Source organism: Scophthalmus maximus, chromosome 13, assembly GCF_022379125.1.
Source record: "Scophthalmus maximus strain ysfricsl-2021 chromosome 13, ASM2237912v1, whole genome shotgun sequence".
Classification (NCBI taxonomy): Eukaryota; Metazoa; Chordata; class Actinopteri; order Pleuronectiformes; family Scophthalmidae; genus Scophthalmus; species Scophthalmus maximus.
Window position 1 is genome coordinate 23,351,083 of NC_061527.1, and position 23,295 is coordinate 23,374,377.

Sequence of the window (23,295 nt, forward strand, 5' to 3'; positions counted from 1 at the left end):
TTATTCTATTTACTTATTTTCAGTGAGCTGTCATCTGTGAGGAGTGAATTTCCATTGCATTTACTTCAATTTTAAAAATGAATTGTGAATGCACACTGCAGGGAGAGAGATGATCAACTGCAGCGCTGCTACCTCTGATCTCATTACCTCGACCACTGTATCAGCATGTGATAACTTAATGACCGCACTCCATCCGAGACCCATCAAAACACTGCTTTTAACCACAGCAGACTTACAGGAACCTGCATGGGACATGGATGGAACAATAGGGCCGCCTCCCACAGCCATTATCCTCTGCTTCTCTGTCCTGGGTTGACTTGTTTTTGTCCTTCTCTCTCTAATATCGCGCCATGTCTGCCCTTCACTACTCTTCATCACTGTCTATCTCTGGCACTCTTCCTGTCTCCTTTAACTTTGTTTCTCTGTCTTGGTCGTGCACTCTGCCATGGCACAGGGACAGTAACAAAAGCTCAGCAGCTTGTGTTGGCACGAGGCATGAATTTTGCTCAAATTCCTAATTAATTATGTCCAGAAAATTACAGCATGATAGTGGACAAGTGCCACTTCTCTTTTCAACCAATGGGAACATTTTCGTCAAATTTTCACCTGAGTTTACGTGATCAAGGTCCCATATATTCACTCATGATGATTTTGTACCTGCAGCTTAAAAGCATCAGTCTCCCTTGGGACAAAGCTTTTGTCTCTGATCTATGAAAATCGGCATCAAAAAACCACTGTAGTGTTGTCCTCTTCTTAAGAAGCCGGACTTACAGATAATGTATTTCTTCCAAGCCAAACCAGGGCCAAAATCATCACTGTGGCCATGAAATGACCCTGCCACTCAACATGGTTTGTCCACTCCCTTCACACACCGCTGACTCACCCTGCCACTGTCTCTGATCGTGTCTGATGTCCTGAGATTGTCTGAGAAATGAAGAAAGGCCTCTGCAAAGGATAACTCCCCCTAATTTACAATAACCAGAATGCGATGCAGTAGAACTAACATCCTAACTGGAAAGACATGCCTCCAGTAGCTAATATCTAACTAAAATAATCATAGCAGTGCTAGTGCAGTGACTCAGCCATGCCACACAGTTTCTGAAGAGTTCCATATGGTGCGTTAACCATGATAACTCTTTCCTGATCCGGGAGAGATCTCGATGATTCACTGTGCCACAGATCAACACTTTTTTAAAACGAGTAAAGATGAAAATGCAACAAAACATCCTTTCATTTATCACTCACTCGTCTGACAATTTCTTTATTTTTTGATGCATAAGCTACGTTTGCATAGCCTATTTGATGAGCCTGACATCTGCCTGCTGTCAAACTTTACCTCAGAATGATGGTTCCCAATGTGGCTTAATTTGTTCAGCACAAGTAAGGAAGGAAGGGAATCGATAGTTTTCGTCGGTTGGGCGCAGAAAATAAAAAACCTTGACTTCAAAAAAAAAAAATGGTTTAGGTAAAACACAATGGTATAGTTGGTAAAAAGCAAGACCTGACAGGGTCCATTCATAAACATACTTTTTTTAGGTGTGAAATATAATTTTGGTTTAATAATTAATTATTAATATTCGTAGGATTAGTGCTAAAAAAGGTTGGGGACAGAACCTTGATCAGAACAGAGTACATGTACAAATAATTAATTTTTTTCCACAGCTGTTTTTTAACTAGATGCCCTTAGGTCTGCCTGTGCTTGGAAAAATTTATCTGCCCAGCTCCTCAGTGAACAGATTTGTATGCCCTGTGACTGTGAAGACCATTGCTTATCATCATTGCAAATCCTTCTCATACATGAAACCACATGAACATCATTTGAACTCATCATCTAACTTTGGTCATTTAATTTGTAAGCCATTTGTAATAATTGTACTAAGCCTCCATTTGCAAAAAGAAAATCGAGCGAAAAGGAGTCTCAAACCTTCTCTTCTGACGGAGCAGCTTTTGAAAAAAGCACATTCCCCTAAACTTTTGAACTTGATCCTCTAGTTGTTGCCCATTTCATACACAAGGTACAGACACAATCTACTGTTCGAATTGCATGCTTAAAGATATTCCAAATGGTCTACATGCATTAATACCAATTTAATTCATGCACACTCTAATTACCTAATGCTTACTGCATAATGCTTAACCAAGAATTTGCTGGCAGTACTGTATAGAAAAAGTGAGAGAGAGGTTTTCACAAGAATCCATTATTTTTTTGCCCCTCGCAAAGCCGACGGGATTAACACAAAAAGCGAAGCAGCCTGCAGTGTAACAAGGTCACTGATTTATTTATTTATTCATTTTTTTGCTGCATGTGCATTGTTTTCTAAACCTAATCTCGCTTTACCATAGAATGAGAAAATCTGGGTCTGCCTAGGTCTCGGCTTTTTAATGACAGTTCTCCATGTGGTACCACTAAATATGTAGCTTTTATAATATTCCTGTTTTAAATACATATCTACTCTGTACAAATATGTGCAACACATTTGCGGAGACGAGCAGTGAGAGCGTATACATGTATCTGTGTCGTGAGAAGAGAGGGAACGTACACTAAGTGATAATACACACTGCTGCCAAGACAACGACATTAACACCAAGAGCTTACAAAGGACACTGTCAGTGTGTCCCCACCCCCATCCCCCATCCCTCTCTCTCTCTCTCACACACACAAACACACACACACACACACACACACATACACACACACTATATATGTACACAGTAGAGTGAGAGGCATTATCTTGATGAAACAGTGCTTGATACAGAAGCCCGAGCCAACCTGAACACAGCCTTGCTTTCTTTTAATGGAGATAACACAGTCTGGGTCCAGCCTGAGCTCATCTCCTTTAACACCGCATACAACTACATCGCTAAGTGTCTGTGTGTGTGTGTGTGTGTGTGTGTGTGTGTATTTGTGTGTGTGCGTGTGCCTGATCTAATAAATTTGCCACTATCTCCTCGCACATCAACCATCATTACTGCACACCTTCCGACCCCGCACCTGGCATCCGAAAAAACCACCCAGTCACGCTGACCAATGAGAGCACGCAGCGGTGAACCGTGGGCGGCTGAAGCTCCAACACTGCCTCGCCCCCGTCATGACTTCACAAGGTCTACAAATCACTTGGCTGGCTCAGGGTTTTAAAGGCAAATATGTAAGTCCCACTACCTGCTGGATACTGAGTGTGACAAATATGAAAATGTCATTCCTCCTCCACTCACTTCTGATACAGTATATTAGGTCACTGAAAGACTGGCTCTGACAGCTTGGTTCTCCCACTTTGCCTTTTTTAAAATTTGCCTCAAATTTACACCCAGGTACTGGAAAGTTTCCTGTCTTTTAAATGTTGCATTCCAAATCAAGACTGGAATGATTCCATATTTTAAAAACATGATTATATGACAAATTCGTAGACCCAGATCTCCTGATGTAGTCTCTGCAGCACAACAAATTCCTCCTTTTTGTTCTTTTTTATATATTTTTTTTGTATTTGTATTTACAGGCCTTTTCCTCTTCTTCTTACTGTGGCATTGCATAGGTTGCGTTCAGATCATACATACCTCCTTGTCTACATATTTTCTTGCCCGGTTTCCTGGCACATTCCTTGGATATTCTTTTGACTGTAAAATGAATAGAAGACTAAAGAATAACATGGAGCCCCTGGACACGCAACACACACACACACATACAAACAGGAGCTGCATGCACACACGTACACACACACACACACACACACACACACACACACACACACAACCACAGCTGATTGAGTGAAGAAGACTTAGAGAGGAGGGAAAGGGAGAAATAAAGACAGAGGGAAAGAATGAATCACACCAGCTCAATCAGCGTGGTATTCAGCCTATCAGTCAGCCAGCCAGCCGGCCAGTCATTCAGCCAGTCAGCCAAATCAATCAGTGATGATCATGACAACGAGGGTCTTATTTAATGAACTGTAGCCTTTGTGGCGGAGCACAATAGGCTATGATGAGCAAGGGGAGGCTATAAGGGAGATTGGTGAGAAAGAGGAGAAAGAATCAAAGGATGGAAAATGTGAGAAAGACTGAAAGGAGTGGCCTGGATGGATGGATGGATGGATGCCCACCCCCACACACACACAGTCATCTGTCATTCACAAACCACTCTCACACTCATGTACTTTAAGCAGTGTCATGCACATTAAACATGCACAAGGTCATGCTTCCCTTCAACTGACAGACAGGGACTGAGACAGAAATGCACTCTCACAAAGATAAAACACATCCCGACAACTCTTCTGTTTACTAGAAAGAAGGTTGTGGGTTCAATTTTCTTCCACCGCCCCATTGTAACCACCACCATCCTGCCCGGGGCCCCACAGGCTAACTCACCATCCTCAGTGGGGACATAGATGTTGAGAAAGAGGCAGTCCTCGCTCTGGTCCTGGACATACGTGGACACGATGTCAATGTTGTTGGTGAACCACACGGGTAGCATTACATCTGGTAGACGGCCCTCCACGATGCTTTGAGGGCACACCGGAGCGAAATGTGTGGCATTGCGGACCTCGGGCCATGGTGTCGGCGGCTCTGGCGGCTGAAAGCGGCGCTCGCCAGTGGGCGGGGCGGCATACGGGACGCCCAGGAACTGCACCACGGGACCAAGGATCTCATTGTTGAGCTCTTTCTTGACGCCACGCAGCTTGCCATAGACAGTGGTGACCAATGGGTCATTCTCATCGAGTTTCTGAGCCGACACAGAAGCTGGGAACGCCTGCAGCAGCAGCAGTCCCAGCCATATTAGAGACGACACCCAGCGTCCAGCCCTGAAGTCACCTTCAAGACCTACATATCCCATCATTCGTGTCTCGCCCTTCGCAGTAGGAAACGGTCGACACCCAGTCCTCGAATGGGGCCTCCACCAGGACATGGCTGTAACTCCTTGTTCACAACTCCCTTGCTGTGTCCTCTTTTGTAATTTCCGAATTAAAAAAATCCTTGTTTTCGTTTCTCTTACTTACGCCATTTGATACAAACACAATTACACTGAGTCGCATTCACACGCAGGCATAAGCAAGAGGGTTAACTCCGGAGCAGATGAGGGTTGTGGTTGCTAATGGTCCTTTATAAAATCCAGGCAGTATAAACCATCCAGTGGAAGTTGGGCAGCCATCAGCTTCCTCCAGCTTGGTAAAGGGAAATCTAAGAACTATTCCTCACAATAAGGAAAATATATTCCTCAAAAAGGTCCTGCTAACAACCTCTGCAATGAGGATGAAATATTATCACCGTCTTATTTTGCCTCTATCTCAGCCAGTAGACGAGCCCGTTATTGACGAGGGTTTCCATCCTCTGTGAGCTGAGGACACGTGGAGAAGCGGTTGTAGGGTGTGTACTTGGAGGAGCTCCTTCCAGTTCAAAGTATGTCCCCTGCAACACAGAAAGAAAGCGACAATCAGCCCTTCATACAAAGACAGGGATTGATATTATCAATCTCATATAAGTTATTTTCACTTTGCCACCTGTAAAACAGTCAAAGACACCTGATTTGTGTTCCACCTATATGCAATTAACAACAACTAACTTCAACACACAGCGGTCGAGCGGATCAATCAGTATACATGGTAACAAATCCTTACTGTCAATGGAGGAGTGTGTTCTACAGTTTATACCCTTCCCTTCATGTGGTGACCTTTTTGAGAGAGAACAGTTGAAGTACAGACCCATCCCGCCGCCATCAGGAGAGCACAAAGTCAAGGTATGGAGGTCAAGGTTGGGGACAGGCATGTAGTGAGTCTGACTTTCATGCAGGAGCTTAAACACTTTCCCATCACAGATACCATTGTTGCCAAGCATTAATAATGTAGAACGTAAAAGATTTCAAAACACATGGAAAAAAAATCACTGATCGTCTTTCACAATCATCTGACATCAGTGTTCATGTTTGGAAACAGTGCATGACGATATGAAGATAAGTTCATCATTCATCATCTACCGCTTTATCCATTTAAGGGTCGCGGGGGTCGCTGGAGCCAATCCCAGCTAACTTTGGGCGAGAGGCGGGGTACACCCTGGACAGGTCGCCAGCCTATCACAGGGCCACATACAGAGACAGACAACCATTCACTCACACATTCACACCTACGGTCAATTTAGAGTCTCCAATGAACCTAACCCCATTCTGCATGTCTTTGGACTGTGGGAGGAAGCCAGAGAACCCGGAGAGAACCCACGCATACACGGGGAGAACATGCAAACTCCACACAGAAAGGCCCTGGTTGGTTTGAACTGGGATTTGAACCCAGAACCTTCTTGCTGTGAGGTGAAGGTGCTAACCACTACACCACCCTGCAGCCATGAAGATAAGTTAACAGTTAAATTTCAAGACGTATCATTCGTGTTCTAAATTATTGCTTTTGAAGGCCTGATTTTTCTTTCAATTTCAAATTTAGTCTAAGAATGTTTTAGATTCTGAAATATTTGGACTACAAGTGTTAGGGATCAACGCTAGGAAAAAGGTAACATGAATTTCAATGCTATTTTTATTTTTTCTGGTGCTGATGTCAGATAGTAAACCATATATCACATTAATTCCCTTGATCATACATGCCAGCTACTGCACCTTGTCTGGTAAGGTGTCAAATACATATTTTTGTCGTTGTTGGTGGCAGAAGACAAATATTCCACAACATTATGCGAGAGAACACAAAAAGAGAACATTTTAATATTTAAAGATATATATATATATATATATTGTATTTATTTATTTATTTATTTTTAAATATATTTTTCCTTTGTATGGTATAAGGCTGGTATGGTATTATATAAATATAATCTATCTATCTATATATCTATCTACCATACTTAGGAAAACATACATTTTTTAAGCATCTGCAGGAAAGAAAATGCACAAAATTAGTCAAATGTTAAGTATACAGAGCGAGGTTAGTTCAATATAAACATCTGCTGACAGAGAGGAAAAAGAACTCAATCCAAATTAATTTCTCGCCTTAAGCTGAAACCAAACAGGAGATATTTCAAGTATGTGTGTATGTGCCATTTATGTAATCATTTGTGCAGGCATGTGTGATGTAGAACACGAGGGCTCTCCGTGCCGAGTATGTGTTTTGGTATGTATTTTTTCCACAATGCTTAGGAGTCAGTGTTCCGCATGGATGAGCTCACCTTCAGATTTCATACACTGAGGAAATCCTATTTACTGGAGCTGCACACACAACTTGCCGAGAGACATGGACACTTGGTTTCCCGTAATTTGCCAGTGAGCAGAGGCTGACCCAGGATTCTCTGCTCTGACAAACAACCTTCAGGTACAGTTTTAGAATAAAAATGCTGGTGGATAATGGTAGTGAAGTGATTTTTTAATTTTTTATTTTAACGGATCCTACCACACCCAGACTCTTGGCAGTCGTCCATGGCACCCTTGTCAACAGAAATGGGGGGAAATATGTCGGAGCCAAGCTTTGAAGAAAACACAGTTTTTCACTGACTTGTAAGCATGTAAACAGAGCCTGCAGCTGGGCACCAAAGAGTTTCCTAATACTCGCAGCATTCTCAAATAGCTCAACGTGCTAATGTTTTTCCTTGGGTCAGAATCGGCTCAGACATTGGCTCGCCTGACAAACTTGCTCTATCCATGTCCATATTTGACCCAGTGCTGGGTTACAAAAACAATGTAAATCAGGATTTTTTTTTTTACCTCAGTGTGTGCAGTGATATACGAAATACAATAAGACTAATGTAATCAGTGTCCACAGAAGGTCTAACCACAGAGTACTATCTGTTTGAAATCTTTTTTTTTTATTATTCTTAGTCTTTTCAACATCCCCTGTTATACAACTCTAAACATTCATATACACCTCATGAGTGACTAAAATCAACCGGATCAATTGAAGCAAGAACAAAATGTGTGGTCTTGTTCACCCATGATTAGCATTTATTTGAGTTTTGAGCTTGAATTAATGCAAGGAATATTAGGAGTTTAAAGTAGGTTTTGTTCACGAAAATACACACGCGAAAAAGTGACACGGGGAAATATGCGATACACAAGCGAAACAGGAATTGTTTGTCACTTTCACGATGGATGTCAAAAAGAAAAGCAATCAATAATTCGCAAGATACTCTTATGTTGAAACAAACAGGAAGTAGTTTGAGCGGACACTCTGTGTTATGCAGAGGGAGAGAAATAACTTTGAGCGTTAATATGCGGTTTCGCATAAAAGTCAGCTCGAGGTTACGCTCGTCATCTGTTTCAGTGAAAACGCTAAACATGACAGAATAAAGCCCCGCATATGGTCTGCGTGATGGTTTTTATCAGAAACACGTTAAAGGCAGAGAATATGAGTGAGGAGTGTTGTTGTGGTTTCCAGGTTGACACACTCACTGCCTGTCACATCACAGCTCACACAGGAGATGTTTCCCTGACGCGTCCAGATATTTAGCTGCTAGATATCTGGACACGTCGGCAAGGCCTCAGGGAGTCACTTTGGCCTTGATGGTTTTATTGGAAATCTGTAGTTCACAGGAGAGAATCTGTGCTCAAAGTTAAAAAGATGCTAATAAACAATAGTATTTGAATTTAAATACTTCATTTGTGATGATTCTACATTAAATCCATCATTGTACATAAATATTCATTATTACAATTCAGTCTTAAGAAAAAAAATGTGATTAATAACGATTAATCACAGCAAATTGTGCGATTAATTAGTTAATTTTTGGACAGCACTAATATATATATACACACACAAACACAAGATGCAGATGTCAGTCTGTCATCATGACTGAAGGAATTTATGGTCGAAAATGTATGTTGCGGTTCATGCATCAAGTATAATTCATTGGCAGTTGTTCACGTTGTATATGGAAAAGTGGCACTTTGGCGTACTGTCAAAATTCTTAGTCCTACTTGTGCTAATGCAAAAGTCTGTTGGCACGTGTGAGCTCATTCTTCGATATTAGATTATTTCTAAGCATCGACGTCTGCCTGTGTTGTTGTCGCATCGAATGAAGATGCACAGTGCAATTTGGCAAGCCAGATTCCGCGATTCCACTTGTTAAATGAAGAGTGAACAAGGAAATTGAGAGCCAGAAACAGACAGCCTGTCTTCAAAGTGAAAGTTGCTCTCTTCCGACAGTGTATTAAAGTGTATGAATGTGACAGAGAAAGTCCAGTAAATAGCAGCGCTGTATGAATGTGTGTGAATGGTTGCATGTGACTTGTCCTGTAAAGTGCTTTGAGTGGTCTATATGACTGGAAAATTCGAGAGAGCTAAACTAAATACAAATAGCAAACAGCATGAGTAATAAATATAATAACTGGTATACGGTTACATTTCTACCACATCTCCCACAACTGCTGTAATGAAATGCTGCTATGAAAGCTTGAGTAAGAGACAAAGATGTGTGTTGTGAAGTCAGTGACATTTGATGACTAAATTCTCATAAGTTCAGTTAATTAGTTGAATCCAAATGGATGTTTTAGACAAATGTAATGAAACACCTTCCAGGCGTTCCAACCCAAAATTATGTATGGCAATATTTTAAGGAATTAAAAGGTATTAAATATATGTTTTCATAATTAGAAATCATAGTTAGAAGTCATTGCCTTTTTAAAAAAAATGTTTATATCAACCAAAAAAGCATTTTTTTGGAAAATGTTTTACTCCCTTATATCAGTATCTGCATCAGCCACAAGTTGGATTAAAAATGTTGGATGAATATTTATTCGATAATAATAAACATCTTCTTAAACTGATACTTTTTCTTAATGAAGACAGAACATCATTCCTACATCATGTTGACCTCTCAACCTCTTCACTCCTGAAATGTACGCTGTACCCTTGCTCTCCTGCTGTACCAAATATATTAATGTATCCTGTCGATCCTGTCCCGTGCTCTGCTCTCATTGTCAGTCTTTCTTTCTGGTCCATTTGTGTGTCTTATTTGTGCGAAGATTCACCAGTGACGATGCACAATGTTCTATTTCTGTGTAGTCACCAGAGTGGTGGTTATAATGAGGAACATGGCTGCACAAACAGTGAAAATGAATATTTTTAGAACCACTGCATTGGAGAGAGAAATAGAGAATGAACTACCAATTTCGTTTGACAGATTTCATGACGTTGGCAGTACAAATGATCGCATTTGGTTCATACCATCTCAAGACACAAAAGCAGAATTGTGTTTCTGACATAGAGAGAACATTTGTTTTGATGTATTGATACCCAACATCCCAAGTGCACTCAGCAGACAAACACGTGACATCACTTTGTGCATAGACTAAAATGCACATCATTACCATATATGTGTATACTATATCTTTGCCTGATGATACCACTATTAAACTTCTCCACAGGCACTTTTGTTCCGATAGCATGAAGATTTTATCCATCTGCATTTGATATTACTCAAAGAGTATCTCCGTTTATTTGGCATGTCGTTGCACTAAAAAAAAAGGAGGTCTGCTTGTCTTTCCTCTGCCATTTTAACTGACCTGACTGGCTGACAAACACACACACACAGGATACAGGTTTATTTTTACAGTAGGAGAGAAGCAACCCATTAACTGAACTACAGCTCATATATGTCTGATTTAGTTTTCCCAAAAAGCAGAAATTTTGCTGTCAATGTGTAGAAGTTTAGAACGCTATGAATCCCACCAGAAACTAAACAGTGTTTGGTGTAATCATTTATCGATTATGAATTAAGTATTTATTCATCATTATTAGAAACACAGTTTGACTCCGATTGGTTAGCTTGTCAGAGTGAGGCGCGGGAGCCAAACGGATATTGTGGTTATGTGGTGTGAGCTTTAACCAGACAGCTTACAGTGTACCCCACTTGACATACCTAACATGATTATGGACAAGATCATAAATGGTGGATAGATACCTTACAGACCAATGATTCCAGGGCTGCACATGGAGTGCGAATTCAGCGTCATAGTATCCAGAAAAAACTGTATACCCCTTTGTAATGTCACTACAATTAAGTGATTCAGGACTTTCATCTCACAATAACTGCATTCCTTTTTAACGTTAAGCGTGGGGTTTTTGATCCTCTGAATAATTAAAGCCAAAGAAGTTAGAAAGACACAACTGAAAATACAAATAAGACAAAGACTCAGGAAATGAAATTAATGAGTCCCAGTCTCAGGAAGCTTGGCAGCAGAGGGATTTTCCAGCTTGACAATGAAACAAAGACCAAACAAAGAAAAGAATGATCTGTGAAGAATGTCAGAACATCTCTCCACAGAGTCCTGTGAGACTGGTATATCATCCATCCATCCACCGTCCATCTTAGTTTAAATAGTCAAACATTTCTGCTTTTTTTATATTATGTGGCTTCATTCTTCTTAGCATTCTTACTGATCAGTATCATTTTACATTGCTTGAATAATATTAAAATACATTTTGTAAATCAAATTAACATCAAATGGGAAACTAGGGGAAACTTGGGATGGCCCTTCAGTATAATAAATACCACCAAGGACCAACAGTTCCCTATGAAACCACATTTGTGGTTTCATAGGGTTTGTATTTAAAAAAAAAAAAATCATGATCCATGCATTACTCCCTGGGATATTGGTGAAAATTCTATATATCGCAATGTTGACGAAATTGGTAAGAGAAAAAAAATCCTTGATCCAAGTCAAAATTTAATGGGTTCACTCTTGGCCCTTGTTCCATCCTTCCATCACGTTAGTATAAAATATGTTGAATATTTTTTGTGTAATCCTGCAGACAAACAAACAAACAAACACAATATCTGACAGGGGAAAACATAACCTCCATGGAGGAGGTAATGATTTGCTCCTTGACTTGAACGAGTTGCAAATGGACCAAACCTAATTTCATTGTCTAAAGAGAACACATTTCAACGTGTTTATTGTCTCGTGCGCAGGAACACAGAGATTGTCCATTAAAAAATACGTACACTGCTCCATCAGCATTGTGGATATCAGGATATCATATTTTACAACTGTCGAGAAGCAAAGACAAAGACGGTGCCTTGTATTTCCCCATAGCTCACATTAAGAAGCTTTTTGAGAAAAGTATGTTTTATGATGTTGGGCATATACTGGAAATATTTGTGTGGCCTTTTGTGATCAAACACATGACTCTGCATCAATCTACTTATTTCACACACATTTCAGTATGATGAAAATGTGTTCCCAGCAGCCTGCTTTGCTTGAACGCGTTGTAATTTTCCATCAATATATAAAAAAATGCAGGCGTATTTCATCGGTTTCCTCATTTGACATGATCCAAAGGGACCGTTTAGCGTGCCTCAGTTTGCTCAAAGTAAAAGAGGTTTAGTCGGCAATTCTTCTGTGTCCCTGAACAAATAACAAAAACTGCTGACTTTTAAAGGGTGGCCGACGAAGCAGTTTATCCTCTGGCATCAACATGGCAGCTACCATGATTTCACACAATGAATATGCATTGTGTAAGGCTCTCATGAACACAATAAAAGGTAACAATTAAGTGCGGCATCGTTCTGATGACATTAAAGAAGTTGTCAGTCAAAAATAAATATACATTTTGCTCTCTTTTTCACTTTTCTTTTTTTACCCAAGAGTGAAGTAGTATAGATTTTCCAGTGTTAAGCAAGATAAAAGCGTGTGTGTGTGCGCACACGCTGCAAGATCAAAAGTAAAGCACAGGAAATTAAATGACTCATGGTTTGTTGCACAACTATGTGTCTGTGTGCTTTGGCACACAAAACGTGTGTGCGTGCATGCGCGTGTGTGCATATTTTTTAATAATAAATCAAGAAATGTTTGACCATTCAAACTTTAATGAAAGGTCCTTGTCTAAGAAGCATCTGCAACAAAAGGCAGTGCACCCGTCATGAGTAAGATCCCACTCTGTTATCTTTTTATCAATATTTAAATCTACCTTTATTTTTTTGATGATAGAGTCGATCATCTAGAGCATGGGTGATACCAGTCTTACATGAAGACTGTGGATAAAAAGGTCCGACACAAACCTGTGGAAAGATGGTTCGGTTCAGCTGCTCTTAGCTGCAGGTGTTTTGTTCGTCTTCAGACAGGTTCTATTGGTTTTAAGGCAGGGGTCACAATTGGCCACTATTTCCTCCTTAAAAACCTAGACACAAATTCTCTAGTGCCAAGCTTTTTCAGACTGGGAGTCATCTTTTCATTCAGTATTTGGATATAAATATCACCCCCCCACACACTCACACACCTTATGCTCTCAAGCAGCCCCATGTCAGCACACTCCCACCCCCGGTTTCATTGATGGCACCTGTGTAGTTGTGGCCAGGTCCTGTTACACCTCATCTGATCCAGCGTTAAGGTTTTTTATTTCCTAAGCACTTCTCCAACTGTGTCAAGGCACATGTTCAATCTGCTTTCTTACTTGTTCGGGCAGTCCCTTACCCTGTGGAGCCAGGTCGCATTGGACACAACCCAGGTCAAAGGGAGCTGTGAAGCTGAGATACCCTTTGTATACATGCACATATTTCTTTCTTTTTCCAAATTGTAACGCTTTGACGCCATCAAGTCCTTTTGATGAAGTCTCAGATGCAGCGGCATTAATTATATTGGTACCTCAGGGATTGTTTTGCGGAATTTTCCGTTGAGATTGATTTGATGTTTTTATGTATAATAGTTCCAGGTCTAAGAAAAAATTTCAGCTTGCCACTATCTTTATCTAGGGCAACTAAAATAGCTTCCATTAGTGACTTTCTGCCTGCAAAAATGGACAGTGGTTTTGTTGGATGGGCGGGGAAAAAGGCCTGACCACAGTAAATCAATTATTTGAGGGTACGGCGCTCATGGCTTTTTCACAACTTCAAGCCCAGTATTTTCAAATACGTCATCTATCTGATGACACAAAATGAAAGCTTCGCCGTCTAATTTTGAACAGTATTGGATTGAAGTGGTGGAGCATCAAAAGGACACAAGTAAAATAGTATCTTGTTTATACATCATAATTCATTTGGATTTGACAGATAATACATTAGACGTGAGAAATAAATGGGAACTGGAGGCCAATACCATAATCCCAGATGATGAATGGGAAAAGTCCTGGGTGTCTTGTCATTAAAGCCTAAATAGTCCAAATTAGAGGGAATTTGCCCGGAAGTTGACAATGCAGTATTTCAAAACACCCTTTGTAAGATTTGTAGATGGCTATGACAAGAGGTCTAGTCCACTCTGTTGGAAAGGGTGTGGAATAATTGGAGATTTCTAACACACCTTTTGGGACTGTAGAAGTATTCTGGAATGAGGTAATGAGTGTAATTGGAGAGATATTGGAGTGCAACATATTGGTGGAACCACAGATAATCATTCTAGAGAAAAACACATTTTAGAAGGTTGGGGGGAAAAAATTGTATATGCTCAGAGCTCTGGTGTTAGTAGCCCATAAAATGATTATTAGGAACTGGCTTAAACTTCATCCTCCAACCATAGACCAATGGACCCAAAGAGTCAAAGCTGTCAACTGTATGGAAAATAGGGCACTTGGCCATAACCACGGAGCTGCAGCGCCCTCCACTAGCACCACTCTTAAGGTGCTGACAAGTGATGTGTACAAACTGCACAAAGTGTTGTGTGGTGCGCTCCGAACCATTTTTTTGTTTTTCGATTTATAGAGCTTGGGCTGCATCGAAAACCCAGATTGTTCTTTCGACGCACACACAGAAGTGACAGCTAACGGACGGTGAGGAAATATTCGCTGATTTTTACAAATGTATTGCTTTAGAATCGCTTACTGCCCCTATAAGTGTCTCAATTGTGCAAATTTTGTTGATGTCAATATGTTGTTTTGCATATAGTTAAAATTAAAAGCTGCGCAGCACAAGTGCAGGGGAATGGGGCATGGGTGTGTCTGCTCCCCATGCTATTGTGTGAATGCATATGAATGCAAAAACTTGGCATAAAAATGCTATTTTCTCTTTGGAAAAACAAAAAATAAATGTGTCAACCTGCATTCGAACATGTAGAAATATCTTTTTTTCCACTGGCACTATTTGCTCTTTTTAAATATTTAAAAAAGGCACTGAATACAAGAGTTGATGTATTTCTAAAGAGGAGTATTTCTTTTTCACTTTAAAACCACGGATATGACAGTTTGCATCTGCTCCTGTTATTTTGTCGAAGGTCTCCTGGGACACAGGCAGCAGTCGGTCGAGTGGCGACAACATGGGAGTGAAGGTGAAGCATTAAAGGAGCAAACATTTTGAGTTTACCATCTGCCAGCTCGGAAACAGGAGTAGAAATCCCTCTTTATTTCTACTTCCCTGAGAAACATCTGTTGAGTCCCAGGCGTGGTGCTCTCTCTCCAGTTAAACTACACAGAGGAGCAACAATTGCCAACTCAAGGCACACATAGTGATGAAGCTGACAGTCATCTCCTCCACCCCCCAGTCCAACAGCCATACCAGCAGACAGAGACCCTCCCATCCCTCCTCCCATCCGCCATATTTCTGAACAAAACCCCTGCTCACTGTGGCACACACAAAAAAAAACATATTTACACCATCAAATGCAAAACAGAAAGAGGGAGAGGCAGTGCGAGAGTGCTGAAAAGGAAACTGTTTCCATCGATTGTTGCACAGTGTTTTGTTAGTCCATAAATGGGGGGTGCAATTGTTGCTCTGTTGTCACAGACACATGAACTCAGCTGGAGAGTCAACAAGTCGAACACTATCATTTAGTCATTTAGTAGCAAAACAAAAACATCCAGATCTGATCTCATCAAACCCTGAGACCTGAAGGAAGTTTAAGTGTTTGTGTTTGAAAATGGAGACTTCAATAATCTAGCCGGACAATATCCCACAAACAAAAGCATCTCCCTCGGGACACACAGCAGCTCGCAGGCGGATGTGTCCACACCACCAGTGTGTCTGCTGTGGCGCTGCTACCTCCAGCCATGACTTCCTACAGTGGGCTTACCCTGAATAATGACCATTGATAATAATAATCAATCATCGGCAGTCCTAAAAATGAAGACTTGAGGGTGTAGCACACCAGAAAACTACTGTGCACCCTACGTCATTTTTATCCAAGGGTGCCAAGCAAAGGGTGACAGTTTTATGTAATGTTGCTAATACAATGTCAATATTAATATCAACAGATCCCTCACCCTCAATTCTTGCCGGAAAATGCGAATGTGCGTCACATTTGAAAAACAGATGCAGGAAACCCGCCAAAATGAAAACCGAGTTCGGAGTTGGCTAATGTGTCCTTGTGCACCTTGAAGGTATAAGGTTAAGGTTAAAGGTGACTTGCTTTTTTCCCCGCCGCAGTAGTTTCTTTTAAGGAATCCAAACTGTTTGTATTTGCTTTCTCATTTTAATAGCTGTTTATATTGACATTGTAGTATCATCATTTGTCTTGCTCCGTCCTTCCTGAGATAGTTGTCTGTTCAGTACACTTCCACCCTGTTATATAAGGTAACCTACTAGATAACCTTGAGAAGCACCATATGAAAACAGTCCTCAAATGTTTTCCTTTGTCTTGCTTAAAGTAATAATTAGAGTGGTTTATTAAAATCCCAGTGGACGACACAGCCAAAGCAGGCACTGCCAAATCTACGGTGATCAGCAGAGAATTCCCACATGGCTGCACTGTCAGAACGTTTAGCATGAATGTGAGTGGTAAGTGTGATGTCACTATAGCCAGAAGTCTCCACAGTCACTGGCCCATGGTGGTCAAACACACATCAGACAGCATCTGCCACACGTTCAAATGGAAACAAACAAACAGATGCAAAAACACTTCCAGAAACAATTCAAGCAAGAGCTTTGACAGACAGCTGTAGGCTTAAGAGAGGAGAGCGACGCAAAGAAATTAATTCCAAGCGGCTGAGCAGCGTCAACTAACCGAACACAAGGCTATCTACATTATACATGGTTTGGTGGCACAAGGACGACATGTCAGATTGAAATGACTGCCGCGATCATGCGCCTCTCCTGCCACAATTCCAATGTACAGGATTGCAATTCCATTTAGAGTGCATGGCTCCGTCAGGGTCGGAGGTGCGGCTTCAGTCAGTCGCCGTCACTAGAGACTTGGCTCTTGCGTCATGCATGTCTGTCTCTCTCATCCTGTTGTCTCCGTTCATCTAATTCAAGTTCTTGGAGTTCCATCCTTCAGCTCCTTTACTGTTTCTAGTCCCACTTTTTCTTTTTGTTGCTAGCAGATATTGACCATATCATCATATGTGTTTCTTATAAAGTAATTCGTTAGGGTGTCATGATCAAATTCTTTTGCCCCCCATCCCGATCCGAGTCATTTAATATTGAGTATCTGCCGATACGACAGATGTACGGTGCACACTTCAAGTGCATTAAAGTTTTTAAAATCAATCCAATGTATATGCTTGACAATTACATAGCTCTGCAATGCATTAAAAAAACAAATGTCTGCGTCCAAGGCATTCCTTAATGTTTTTTTAGTTTTGTTTGTTTGGGTTTTTTCTTTTTACAAAAAAATACAACTACAAATATTTTTAAGTCTCTATATCACAATTATCTTAGTGCAGCATTGGTTTTACTTAGTAAAAAAAAAAAATTGAAATAACTTGCTGAAGCATTGAGTCCGTATTTTCCTTAAAGGGCCCATATTATGCCCCCTTTTACACAAGTTAAATTGGTTTTCAGGTGTGTGCACTACATGTCTTTGCCATTTCATGTCAAAACACCTCAAGTATCAAGCCACACAGCCCCCTCCTCTTTCTGTATAAACAGCCCTGTGAGACTATGGTCGAGTCCAGCGCTTTCCTGCTCACATCTCGCCCCCTTCCCTTCGTGTACTGCAAAGCCCTGCCTCGCTCCTCCCCGGGTCTGCTGCGCAACTACGGCGTTGCGCTGCCATGACAACAGTCGCACGTGACAAGGCACAAACACGACGTAGAGACCCGGGAGGCACAGCGAACACGTTCTCCATAATTACACACAGAGCACAATTTAGGGCTGGGCGATAGAACGATAATGATATGTATCGCGATAGACAATTTATCAATAGAAAATGCGTTCGATAGAACGTTTCGATAATTTTTTTGTCCTCGTTGGAAGAAACCGGAGCAAAGAGTCTAGCTACAGGCTAGTGTGGTTGCCCCAGTAGCAGGAGTCAACTTAAGTCACTTGACCAATGGTTGTTGATATTTCACTCACTTCTGGCTGTTCAAAGGAAAACAGACTTAGGTTCATTTCTAAACTGGGAAGGTACATTTTATTGGTCAATCATGCAAGCAGCCTATTACGACTCATATTTTATTTTCAGGCAACCTCTAGTGGCCATGATAATTATGAGAGGAAGGAGGAAGTCAGGGGACGAGAAGCGCAAAGTGGAGGAGTGGTGAATGAAGGGTCAAGAAAAACAGAACTTTCTAACAGGAGGCTGCTGTTTGTTTCCTGTTTGAAAGCAACAGTTAGTGTTGTTGAAATACTTGTGAGAAGCATGAATTCATTAGTGATTGTCTCTTTAGGGAGCCCATATAAAAAGCTTTAAAAAAAACAATCAAATACTTCCAGCTTTATTCTCAAATGATGTTTGAACAGTATGAATATTGCAAAATGGATTATCCCTGGGACCACTTGAAGACATACTGAGTCATAAAAGGAATCAAAATGATTCCGGCTGTTTCCACAGCACTTTCTCTTGTCAAAAATAATTTGCAAAAACAAGCGTGAATTCTTGGAAAATAGGCAGAAACGCATGAATTACTGCACGAGACAAGAAGTTGTTGGGGATCTGAGACAAATAAATGAAAGATGTTCATTTGAACAGGAGAAATAAAGAATTACCTCAGCTTACTGGCTGTTTATCTCATTTTGTTTTAACAAAAGTATGGTCAGTTAACTTAATGATTGGCTCACGCAGCACCCCGTTCATCAGCATGCTTCGAGAGCATACGCAGTACACGAAGGACACTGCTACAGAATGTCACATGAATATATGTGTCTGTTTTACTCTGACTGCCTCCTCCAATTTGTCCTTTGATTCTTCCCATTTCTGCTTCTCTGCGCCGGCGTTAATTTCGTTGTTGTTTCACTTGACTGGTGATTGAACTCCACCGGATGCTCAGAGAAAATTTCACACGTGGTGAGGACTGGGTAACCAACTGGAAAATCCCTCAATCTTCCCCCTCACGTCTTCATTCCATTTCCTCCATGCCCTGTTCTTCCCTTTGCTCGCTCATCCTTCCCCCCTTTTCCTCAGAATTATTTCTTCAGTCCCTTCCTGCCTCCTCGCCTTCCTTTATTTGTATCCATATGCATGAAAGCTTGACCCTCAGAAAACCTGCTAATGTGGACACCAGGACATGGATATAGTAAATACACTCCTATTTTGCAGGTATTACCATTAGTCATGCTCTCTCTCTCTCGACACACACTCACAAACACACACACACACATTTCCATTCATTAATGCCTTCTCAACACTGAGGGTTGTGCAACTTATCCGTTTCCTTGTCTCATCACCTTTGTGATTTGGTCCTTTGCCTCTAACCATTTTCTCCTGTCACTCTCTTCTCCCACCACCTGCCACCCTCCCTCTTCTCTTTTTCCTCAATTTCTTCCCTCTGCTCCCCAATTTCTTCCTGCCCCCTATCTTCTTCTCATTACCTTCTTCGCATCCTCCTCTGCTCATGAGCCTCCACTTCATCTCTCCCAATTTCACCTCCTGGCTGGGGCAGGGGTGCCGCTGCAGCGAAACAAATCCCAGCTGGAATCCTAAGTCTGAGTCGCTGTCTTAATAAGCTAAGATCAGCCATGGCAGACTGCAGCTACGCTGCTGCCATTTTACAGACAGCTACGAAAGTGTGCGTGTGCGTGTTTGTGTGTGTGTGTGTGTGTGTGTGTGTGTGTGTGTGTGTGTGTGTCATGTACATGTGTTTGGAGTCTGGAGACATTTTGGAGTATTGGGAATGACTCAAAGCTACTTAGTGCAAAGATAGGACATAATTCATCCATTCATTCATCAATCTTTGAGAGTTGCACGAGGGCTGGAGCCGATCCCAGCTGATATTGGGCAAGAGGTTGGCTACATTCTGGTACAGAGTGAAGGTCCTTTGAAGGTCATGACCTTCAGTAATCGAAAGACATTTTTAAAGCAGAATTACCTGATGGATTTTTTTTATTACTACAGCAGTGCTTCATGCAGACCTTCAGTTTTTTTCATTTACATATCTCACTATTCAAGAATGATGAATAGAATAAATGACCAATCACAGTTTTTGTGGTAACCAGTCACCCATTAGTGCAGCAATGCACTTCCTCAAGTAGTAGATTAAAATTCAAATGGATAAAATACCAATCACTCAACACTCAACAGCTGATAATGACAAAACAAAACCAGGATTTAGAAATATTGGTTAAAATCAAAAACTGAAATCTCTAATTTACAGAGGAGCTGCATTCATCCTTCCCTCAAATGTGACAAGTATCCCTGCCCCTGCTACTGAGAACCCTCCACACAGCACTATGCTGCCACCAGTGTGCTTCACAGTAGGAATGGTATTAGCCAGAGAATATTTTTTGCCATGCAGGACAATGATGTCATATATGGTTTACTCAAAGAGGTTTAAAACAGGACACTGTTAACCCTAACCCTTTGCAGGGAGAGCCACCGCTGGGGGGCATAAATAGCAAAGGCCCAGGTCCCCTTTGGTACCAAGCTGGGTTACCCCCCCATCAGAAGCTCTGAAGCCGTGATCAGGCTCTGGGGAGTTAGCAGAGCGCAGATGTAGGCAGAAGCAAGACCATTCAAGACAAGCACTAAAATCAATTCTAAAACTCACAGGAAGCCAGTGAAGGGCAGCAAGGGTTTGTGTAATGTGGCCGTTTCTCTTAGTACGTGTTAACAGCCTGGCAGCAAAATTTTCTATCTACTGCAGTATTTGGATGTTTCGCCTGCTGACACCAAAATAGAGTGCATTGCAGTAGCTGAGTCTGGGGGAGAGATAAAAGCAAGGGTGACCTTTTCCAAGTCTGCAAAGTAAAGAGGATGACCCAATCTGGGTTATCCGTCTCTGTTGGGAAAAACTGGACTGCACCACTTTATTTACTTGAGCATGAAAGTACACTTCTGAATCAATAACAAAAACATAGGCTCCAGGGTTATTTCCATTCATTATTGGATAATATACCCAGAATAAAGGGGAGATTATTAATGCTGCTAGAGTTGGGGCCACAGAGGGTAATTTCAATTACCCCTGATTTGTAGTCACTGAGATGCAGGAGGTTTTTTGAACCTACAAGTTTAAGTTTCAGAGAAGCAGGATGCATCTGTGGTACCAGACTTTATAACTGGGTGTCATCTGCATAGCAATGGAAAGTACTTCATGCAATATTTGCACCAGGGGCAGAATGTTTAGAATATATCCAAAATAGCCTCTGGGGGACATGAGAGGATAAGGCATATTTAAGTGTAACAGACAAGGGCCTGTTTGACAGACTGCTGATGCCAACGTAGTTCATCAGACACTTGATTACGATATGGTCCACTGTATCAAAGGCTGAGTGGAGGTCAAGGATAATTCAAATGGAGCTCGTGCCAGTGTATGCCATCAGCAGTGGGTCACTGGTGACCTTGACCAGGGCAGTCTCAGTGCTGTCCACAGAGACCAGATTGAAATTTTGCAATTGGTATGTATGCTTTGAAAAGTTTACGATCTACACTTGCATTTTTCAAACCCATCCCAGTCAAAGCGGTGACACTTAACCACAGTAACATAATGTATTGAGAGATTGGCTTTGGTAAAGTCGAGTCAGCATGCTGAGGCAGCCAGGAGGTGTAGTGATTATCTGTGAGGGCGGTCGAGGGAAAACGAAGGGCCAATCATTTCATCCTGGCTTGTCACCACACAGAACATAGTGTTGTTTTAAGAGAGGCCGAGAGAGGAGGGGTAGAACAGATAAAGAGTGAGAGGGAGACCATACAGGCTCACGGGAGACTTATGGCTTAGTCAGTCACCCAGCTAAACACTCCATCAGCCTGCGCTTTAGTCGGTCTCATCCATATCCTCCTTCTATTTTCCATCATCTATCCATCCATCTCTCCACTCACCGTCGTTGTGTGATAAATCCTCACAACATCACAGCTTTTGAGCCATCCCTCCTTCCCTTTGTCTGTCCTATTTCAAGCATCTCATCTCACCTCAGTCTGTGATGTGCAAGCACACACAAACACACATACATAGAAACACACACTCTCTCTCTCTCACACACACACACACACACACACACACACACACACACACACTTGGCTTGTGGAAGGGATTTATTGAAGAGGTGCTTATGACCATTTGAAGGATGTGCTTAGCTTGCAGGTCTGTCCAGCTTCAACCTCACACTGGTCTGAGAGAACCAGTCATCCTGAGAATATGGTGTGTGTGTGTGTGTGTGTGTGTGTGTGTGTGTGTGTGTGTGGGTGAACTCCTCAGACGAAGTCCACTATAAATAGTTTCACATCAGAGTTGTGCTACCTCTGTGTCCATAAAGGGAAGTTTATCAGGCTTCAATAATCAAGCTTTAATATCCTCAGTTTGCATGCTGTTGTTGGCTCATAGACAGGTCAGTCATCAGTTGGGTTGCCAAAGTAGTTTGTGTTACAAGGTGTTCAGGGCACTCCCGACTAATTTACTTTGTCACAGACATAAACCCATTCATCGAATTTTCATGTATGACTAGAAGTGCCAGCCTACAACAACTCCAATTTGTAAAATAACTGTTATCAATACTTAGTCGGACACCACAACAATTATAAACTCAAAGGATCTGCTCTGTGCAGAGTCACATCACTGAATAGTGGTGTCACGTGACAAGACGACGTCACGGACAAGGCGGATTTAGAGTCAAAGCAAAAAGCAAAAACCCTGAATTGAAAATGTTTCAGATTTAGGCTGATGCCAAAAAGGAAACCTGATACCATTAATGCAAACTTTGTCTCAACCTTCAGGTGCACCACAAGAGTGAGTATGGCCACAGCGAAATCTAACATTAAAGATCAAAGTCAGCACTCTCCAGACTCTGAGCTGACACGTCAAAAAGTAATTTGTAATTAATAATATTAGTGCATCCCTTACATTTCCAAATCTTGGTGACATTGATACTGGACAATTTTGTCAAACCTCTGACTTTGTTCGACATGGATGTTTTTTTGGTGGGGGGGGTGTTTAAATGGTAATATAAATGGTAGTCTAGTCATATAGACCACTCAAAGTGCTTTACAGGAAAGTCACATTCACCCATTCACACACATTCATACAGCGCTGCTATTTAACGCTAATTTTTCTGTCACATACATACACATTCATACACTGTCGGAAG

The 23,295-nt window shown here is 41.4% G+C and overlaps 1 protein-coding gene across 1 annotated transcript in view; it reads right to left on the bottom strand.

Moving 5' to 3' along the window:
* The window catches only part of nlgn1 (neuroligin 1), a 303,087-nt gene that overhangs the window by 266,351 nt on the left and 13,441 nt on the right, over positions 1–23,295 (bottom strand). Inside the window, exon 2 of the mRNA XM_035648488.2 lies at positions 4,360–5,397. Within this exon, the coding sequence (XP_035504381.2) occupies positions 4,360–4,897 (538 nt within the window). The 5' untranslated portion in view covers positions 4,898–5,397. The remainder of the gene's footprint in view (positions 1–4,359; positions 5,398–23,295) is intronic.